General features: G+C 32.6%; 2 protein-coding genes across 6 annotated transcripts; one reads left to right on the top strand and one right to left on the bottom strand.

Annotated features, from left to right (window-relative positions):
* Positions 1 to 115: 115 nt before the first annotated feature.
* Positions 116 to 2,472, bottom strand: LOC106165695 (U6 snRNA-associated Sm-like protein LSm1). The gene is made up of 4 exons (XM_013543999.2): positions 2,338 to 2,472; positions 1,788 to 1,856; positions 1,102 to 1,217; positions 116 to 799 (listed from the first exon to the last, which is right to left on the bottom strand). Exons 1-4 carry the CDS (start codon positions 2,381 to 2,383, stop codon positions 629 to 631), a joined length of 402 nt encoding a protein of 133 aa, XP_013399453.1. The 5' UTR covers positions 2,384 to 2,472; the 3' UTR covers positions 116 to 628.
* A 151-nt stretch (positions 2,473 to 2,623) lies between these two features.
* Positions 2,624 to 6,403, top strand: LOC106165694 (peroxiredoxin-2). Of its 5 annotated transcripts, XM_013543996.2 has the most exons (8): positions 2,624 to 2,779; positions 2,993 to 3,080; positions 3,491 to 3,620; positions 3,888 to 4,023; positions 4,258 to 4,361; positions 4,670 to 4,800; positions 5,200 to 5,306; positions 5,796 to 6,403. In XM_013543996.2, exons 1-7 carry the CDS (start codon positions 2,720 to 2,722, stop codon positions 5,283 to 5,285), a joined length of 735 nt encoding a protein of 244 aa, XP_013399450.2. In that variant the 5' UTR covers positions 2,624 to 2,719; the 3' UTR covers positions 5,286 to 5,306; positions 5,796 to 6,403. The 5 variants fall into 5 exon arrangements, with proteins under 5 accessions (XP_013399450.2, XP_086858738.1, XP_013399451.2 ...); XM_087002612.1 differs by having other exon boundaries at positions 2,628 to 2,779; positions 5,200 to 6,403; XM_013543997.3 differs by having other exon boundaries at positions 2,698 to 2,847; positions 5,200 to 6,403.
* The last annotated feature ends 1,500 nt before the right edge of the window (positions 6,404 to 7,903 follow it).

The raw sequence follows: 7,903 nt of genomic DNA, 5'->3' as shown, positions 1-7,903 counted from the left end.
TTACTTAAATTGTTATTTATGTAATGACTTGTTTTTAAGCGATATTTGCATAACATTATATGGCATACCTATGTTTTTCAAAAATGTTAATAATTAAAATAATACAAGAATTAAATTGCTATTACATGTATATTTTATTTTCTTAAATATCAAATAAACAAGACATAATAGACAGGTTGTTTCATCAATGAAAAATGAAACTTCTTCCATATGCACCATTTTCCTTAAAAATGACACATAATCTATGCAAAGATGTTTGCCTGTTCAACATGAAACTTCTCAGAAAGAAATACATCCACTATTTCTTTTACAACTAAACTGGAGCTCATTCCGCCCATACTTTGCTTTATAGCAAATACTTAAAAATATACATTCCCTCTATGGGGCTCTTGACGGAATTAAGTGAAACTGAAGATTTGGACTTTATTCATTGCAAATAATATTGATGTAGAAACATATTAACTTTCAGATAGGTGTCTGACTCTGCTGTTTGTCCTCTCGGTGGCTTGGCAAACACTGGCTGAAAAATTAAAAAATAAAAATAAATACAGCCCTCAAGTCTATACCCAGTCACACGCATTATGCCTCTTGGTAGATTCCTTTGAATGTTGTTCAACATACTAATATGCTAAAAATCTTCTTGTATTTGATCAACATGAGGTTGTATCCCCCTTTCTACTAGTGCTTTCTTTTTCTTTTCTTCCTCTTGTTTTTTAACAGTTTGTTCTTCTTGCTGCATTGCGAGTATTTCCTCTATCTTGACTTCCTCCAGGGGAAGCTGACCTTCTTTTTCCATATCCTTAAAGAAAAATGAGTAAAGCAATAGTTAAAGTTGAATAAAGCTATACAGTAGATGTAATCTAAATTTTGCAAAATGTGATGGCTTTGAATGAACACTCACATACCATACCTGTTCCTCTGCCACCATTCAACTGATATCAAATACTTTTATGAAATCAAAAACAGTAAACTTCATATGATTTCAAGCTATTTGTATACTAACAATACATGCTGAATGCCTGTATTTTGCATTACACCTGGAAGTACACATTATTACATCTTTGCATAAATTAAAAGCTTTTTTTAATCCAGTGTACTTACTATTTCTCCCAAAAGCACAACATTCTCTCCTCTAACAACAAAAATGCCTCTGGGAATATCGCCATATTTCTTTCCCACATGGATTCTTTCAATTGTCCGGTGCAACACCAGATTGGCTACAATATCAAGACATTGTATCATGTAGCATCTATTGCAATTTACATTTTATCAGTAAAATGAGTAAGTAACCTCTTGTTATAACACAAAAATTATTAGGCAATATTGTTATCAGATCTAAAAAAAAAAATATTTGATAAGGCAAACTCATCTATACAGGATGAGCTCATTAATAATATCATAATTTATTTATATATACTATTTATATATACGATACATATATGTCACAGTTTGTTTTTATTGGTTAAAAAAACAAACTACTGTGTAATAGATTTAATTTATTTCACCTGTAGAATAGAGAATGAAGTATATGTACCACCGTTCTGGTCAGGTACAAAAGAGAGAGTCAAAAAAGGGCGCGGCAAACGACTAGGATCACGTGAAGACGATTCTCATCACGTGGAAGAATTAACCAATCAAAGCCTGCCAAAGACGAAGAAAGAAAGAAAGAAAGAAAGAAAGAAAGAAAGAAGAAATAGATAAATGGATATGGTGAAAATACATGAAATGGGACTTTATACACCGTCACACACACACACACACACACACACACATATATATAAACTTACCAAACTGATCTATGCTTCTCAAGTATCCTATCAGGGTCCTTCCATCTCTTAATACAACCAAAAGCTTTTCTGAAATCCAAACATGACACATGTCATATACTCAATGAATTAAAACAAATTGCAAGTATATTTGCATCAAACTCACTATTACAGACTGGTATGTCTCAGATGTGTATTCTATTTCTACCAGTACTGATAACTGCCAAATAAAATGAATTCAACTTCTTGCAATTTCTTTTCCAACAGGGACACCAAATGAATTATTAAAGCTCAAAAGACAAATGCTAGAGGTGTGAAGACAGCAAAATCGTTACGTAGAACAGAGACAGTGAATTCACTACACTGTCAGCACATTGCACACTCTGCAGTACCAATAGTGGCAAATGGCAATCTAAAGTATACCAGCACTGGCAGCAGTGGTAATACAGTAAATACATGTAGTATGTACTCAAGTTATTACATTGTCATTGTATTCCTCTTTAATTATGGCTTTTAAGATATGTAACTCATTTGTCGTCAGTTTTGCAGATAAAATATTTAATATACTTACTGTCTATTTCTTCTATAAGGCTCGCAGTCCCCGGTAAATAATTCATTACTTCCGCAGTTTCCCACCTTTCAGTTTACCGAGCCTACCAACAGCTAATACACATGGCCCGATCTGACACATGACATTGACCTTCAAATTAGAACACAAGACAAGCCTAAAGCACAGCAATGTTCATATTAACGGCAGGTTAAGAAAATATGGCAGAACGTGGACTTTTTCGAGAATTCTGAAAAACGAAACACCTCTCTTGAATTTCGTACTTGTTTATACGAATTGGGTGTCATATCAAAAGAAACGTGAGTACAATAATTTCGCACATGGCCATATTCTCCAAGGGTGAGTCTCGTTTGACGGAAAATCCATATAAAACGAAATCCTGCGAATGAGGCTACTTTGCGGATTTATTAAAAACGACCGGCTGCATGGTTCGTTGATTGTCAAGGTGAACTTTACGTAATTTTAAAATTATTGCAAGAAATGGCTTCGATTGCAAGAACTGCCCGTCGTTTGGTAAGACTAAAGGAAGATTAATATAAAAATCAGTTAAAATGCAGATATAAAGTTACTAATGAATTTTTCACCACAATTAATTAATTTTAACGTTAACATGTTGAAGTTGAAACTAATAAATAAATGAGTACCAGTACGTTTTTAGCTTCAGACTTCTCTGGCTCCAAAACTAGTCACAAGGGTTGGTGTCATCACAGGATCGCAAAGATATCTGCACGTAACACCAAACAGATGTATGTTGTCGTTTTCCTTTTAGAATTATTCAGAGAGCAAAAGTACTTTCATTTTTGCATTATTTGCGTTCACAGATTTTAGAGAGATGTATCATATTGTCTTGAAGAAGACATTACGTGTTGGATTTAATATTAGTATTATTTGCTTATGATTTATTTGCACGTCGACTTTTGAAGTGATTTAATACTTAAAACACACCAAGACAAATTGCTGTTATAAAATTTTGATACTGAGTAAACAAACATAATTGACTTATTGTCACTCATACACATAAATGATGTAGTACTTGTAAGACTTGTTTCCTATTGGGCAAAAGGGTAGGTAATTTTTTTCATCGTGAAATTTAGAAGTACTGTATTATATTTTTTCATCTGTACAAATAGAAAATCACCTTTTCATCATATTTAAGTTGAAGCCAAAGTTCAGCAGCCAGCCCCAGATTTCAAAGGAGAAGCAGCGGTTGATGGTGCCATCAAGGAGTTAAACTTGACTGACTATAGAGGGAAATATGTTATCTTGCTTTTTTACCCTCAAGACTTGTAAGTGCATGTGTGGCTTTGCTTTCCTTCAATAATTTCTTTGTGTGCACAATAATTTTGGTTTTATAATTGTTAAGTCAATTTTACATAGTTAAGTATTCACTGCAGCATGCACTTGGCTTATATTGAGCTTTGATTGACAAAACATGCTTGAACCTGTTTGGTATTTTTAAAAGAATAGTTGTCCAAAAGATATGATAAAAAAAACACTGAAAGCTTATATTTGATTGTAATTCTTTTTATTTTTGTTACCTTTCCTTATTTCAGCACATTTGTCTGCCCAACTGAACTGATTGCATTTAGTGACAGGATTGCAGAGTTTCATGCCATAAACACAGAAGTGATTGGGGTATCAACAGATTCAGTATTTAGTCATTTGGCATGGATCAACACACCTAAAAAGGTAAGTCATTTTTGAATATGTTAAAAATGATGTTTCAGATTCCAGGAGAATTCTATATAAAATTTACTTACAAATACAGCTTTAAGTTTATAACCATGCAGCTATGTGAGAATAAAAGTTACTTTGTAATTTTGCTTCCAGTTTAAGACACATTTTCTGTGACAACCCCCATCTTGATTTGGTTGTAGTAGATTAACAAATACTGTACTGAAAACGGAAGTACTTCTCTTACAGGAAGGAGGACTAGGGGAGTGCAAATATCCACTCTTGTCTGACTTTAAGAAAACCATTGCCACGGACTACGGAGTGCTTCTGGAAGAGAAAGGTGTGGCATTGAGGTCAGTACTTTCTATAGGTATTTTATGAGTGATATTTAGGCACTAAATTTTAGTAACTTTTTTCTCAAATCCCTTCAACTATTAAATGGCCAAATTAGGTGGAAAATTTAGATTGTGATATACAATACATTGAATCCCAAGGGGGACTGACAATATGCTTATGGAATTGTATTAAATATAAAAAATAAGTTGTTAAAAAATGCTTTTCTTTATTTCATTTATTTACTAATATTTATATTTAAGGTTGTGGATTGCAACATGAATCTTGCTTAATTAATATTATATTATAATTTTTTTTTTAATTTCAGGGGTCTTTTCTTAATAGATCCTAATGGCCTGGTGCGACATATGACAGTGAATGACTTGCCTGTGGGGAGGTCAGTGGATGAAGCATTGAGAACGGTGCAGGCTTTTCAGTTTGTAGAGGAACATGGCGAAGGTGAGAATTTAAATATAAGTATTACGTATTAAGTGAGAAAACACATATTTGAGTTAGGTAGTTGTAAGTTACATGTACCAGCTGTTTACTAGTTTGTTGTACTGAAATTGCATGTTGTAGAGGGCAACCTCCCTGACTTTTGCAAGAAGTTTATTATTAATACCAGTTGTTACAAAGTTTGTTGTATTGAAACCTGTGGTAATTATTGACATTTTATAGATAATTGTTTTGAATATCATTTCATTATAAGATACATAATTATTAAAATAATGACAAATTTTTCATCTGAGATTACAAAATTTTTAAATTAAAAAATTTTTATTTAAAAATATAAATTGTGGTTTACCAAAGATGATTTGGATAGCAGCTATTATTAAACAAGAAAACTTCATCTTTCAGTGTGTCCTGCCAACTGGCAGCCAGACTCCCCCACCATCACGCCAACTCTAGAGGGTTCAAGGGAATATTTTACCCAAGTCAATTAAATCTTTGAACCGGTCAGAGAGGTGCTAATACGCATTTATAATTGATATAAAAACTGACTCATGAAAATTTAAGTTTACGCTTTACGATTTCTTGAAAGTCATGCATTGCTTAGCTTTTCAACTTGGTGCCCACTGGTTGCTTATTTTTACAAGCATAATGCATTATTTGTTACATCAGGGAATCTTTTTTTCTCGATTTTGTCATTTTGCCCACTTTGTTTTAAGCAGATTTTTTAACATAGGTGTAAATGTAATACCTATATATCCATTTTACTCTGTATGAAGGTTTAGAGGTTTTTTATAGGTTTTTTTATAGGTTTTTTTTCTGTAAAAATGCACAGATTTGTTGCCAATATAAGTTACAAATATATGAATTTTAATGGTATATAACTTACATGGTTTTGTTGGAGGGACATGCATGGTTACATGCTTACTTATTTTTACAGATGTGATGTTTTGTGTTCATGTTATATAATACTAAAAATAATTGCCACTGCTTTTCTTTTATAGATAAGTGAACCAACTTGCTTTTATGGAAGTGTGTGTCTGACCGAGCCATCATTAAGTCAGGAATTTGAAATTTTGACGCACAGATATTGACATTTTAGGTTAGGATGAGAAGCATACTTGTGAAAATGGCACAAATACGTACAAAATTGAAGAAATAAACCTTTTTACTGTATACCAAAAGAAAGAAAAAATATAGTAACAATAATGCAAAACAAAATGCCAAGATGTTGATTAAAATTTCATTTTATTATTTTTTCTCTTATTCCATTTTTGGTTTTATTATCTTCTAGTATAGAAATAATGTACAAAACCACATGGAGCTTTGACACTACACCATTATAATAAGCAGGTGCTATGACACCAAAATATTTCATGATGTAAAAATATCTTACAAAAGATAAAGAACATAGGATTCACTCTTGCAAAGAAGCAACCTTGGTCCCTTTTAAATATACTGATGCACAACCTTTTATATAAATTCCATTATATCTAACATCTACCACATTTATATATATATTCCTTTAGCAATATCAACAGACTTAAAAATATAGCTTTGAAAGCTATTGTGTACAACAAAAATGAAAATAAATTGTATAGCCTACCAATAATGTTTATACTTGTTTAAAGTCCAAATCACCAAAAAAAAAAAAAAAAAAAAAAAAAAAAAAAAAAAAAAAAAAAAAAAAAAATTTAGTATTATGCTTGCTTAATTGTATTTTAATTATATCTTAGTAAATATCTAAATTGTAAAATTCCTTTTTTTCTTGCGGTCTTTTAACTTCGCATAATAACACATTGTAGCATTCATAAAAAAAATCACCTTGCTCACAATTCTTGCATCATTAAACAAAAGCAACACAAGCAAGCATGACCTTCGAAATGCAAACACAAAAAATAACAAATGACTACAACTATTCCTTTCTCTCTTAACACTGACTACCACAAACATTACTCGAGCCTATACATACTACAAGCACAGGTATGAGGCATTTATGTTCATGGACGGAAAGAAAATTATAACAGAAATGTAAAGAGGGGCGTGGTTTACAATCACAGAATACATTGCAAAAACATGGGACTCAATCCTTAGCAATATTCGTAAGGAACAGCTGAAACTTTAAATTAATTTTTGCACTTGTACCAATTGGTGGAAGCAATATGAAAATGGTTGGTAAAAATCACAAATGATGAGGCAGGTTCATTGGCGTTTAAATTCCCCACTAAAAGAGGACCTGATAATACAGAAATAAAAACCCCTCTTATATAATATCAACCATTTAGCATCATGCAGACATCTTTTGCAAGTTAAGGTAATGGCTTACCACCTATTATGTTTTGACTTATGGCCCTGGCATGCATAATACTCGGCAGTAATAAACCATACCCTGTATACTGTATATATATCATCTATTTACATTAGCGTAGCACATCCTGGTCCATTTGAATAAATCACTTGCATAATAAACTTGACATATGATAATGCCCTAGCTTGATTTGACTGCATAATTTGTGTGACAAACTACAGAGCAAATAGCAGCTAGGGGACCCAGGCAAATAAGTTCCTCTACATTTCTTATTGATCTTTACCAAGGTGTATCCCAATTAAAGCTGAGAGCAAGTATTGATATGCTGTTTACACATAGTATGAAGATGTTTTCCCTTATGTTTAATACAAAGACATCAATCACAAACCATCCAACACTCTTATTGGCATTTGGAACGAAACGATTTTAAAATGTACTAGTGAAAAGTCGAAGGTGTTTGATGGTTAACATGAACTCAAGCCAACCCTGGTGTTACCTGGAGTATTTACAGAGGAAAAAAAATTGCCTTGTATCAAATCTTATCAAAAAGGCTAGGCTGTTTTAGGAATAGACGGCAGGGCAACTAGATGGTGACATTATTAGTACAGCAGACCTTGCACATACAGCCAACTCACATAAACCAGACACTCGCCTGTAACATGCCAATTCTGGAAGTCCTGGTTCAGTCTAATAACAAAGAATGGTACTGTGTATAAAGGACAAAACAAGCCTTTCCCAATGGTAATCATCTGATATCTTAAAGTCTTGTGACTTTGCATGAAATCAACCGAGACTTAAGCCCCA

The sequence above is a fragment of the Lingula anatina genome, chromosome 1 (assembly GCF_051362555.1).
Source record: "Lingula anatina isolate TDL-2025a chromosome 1, LinAna3.0, whole genome shotgun sequence".
NCBI classification, from domain to species: domain Eukaryota; kingdom Metazoa; phylum Brachiopoda; class Lingulata; order Lingulida; family Lingulidae; genus Lingula; species Lingula anatina.
Note: the sequence above shows the minus strand (reverse complement) of the source record. Positions and strands in the feature narration are given on the sequence as shown.

Bases quoted from the DNA above. Each gene is read 5' to 3' on its own strand.
- LOC106165695 (XM_013543999.2), bottom strand. From the start codon at position 2,383: ATGAATTATTTACCGGGGACTGCGAGCCTTATAGAAGAAATAGACA. The intron at 1,857-2,337 runs GTAAGTATATTA...TTTGGATTTCAG, and splicing joins CCTTATAGAAGAAATAGACA to AAAAGCTTTTGGTTGTATTA. The intron at 1,218-1,787 runs GTAAGTTTATAT...TTGATATTGTAG, and splicing joins GAGAAGCATAGATCAGTTTG to CCAATCTGGTGTTGCACCGG.
- LOC106165694 (XM_013543996.2), top strand. From the start codon at position 2,720: ATGAGGCTACTTTGCGGATTTATTAAAAACGACCGGCTGCATGGTTCG. The intron at 2,780-2,992 runs GTGAACTTTACG...GTACGTTTTTAG, and splicing joins ATGGTTCGTTGATTGTCAAG to CTTCAGACTTCTCTGGCTCC. The intron at 3,081-3,490 runs GTATGTTGTCGT...ATCATATTTAAG, and splicing joins GCACGTAACACCAAACAGAT to TTGAAGCCAAAGTTCAGCAG.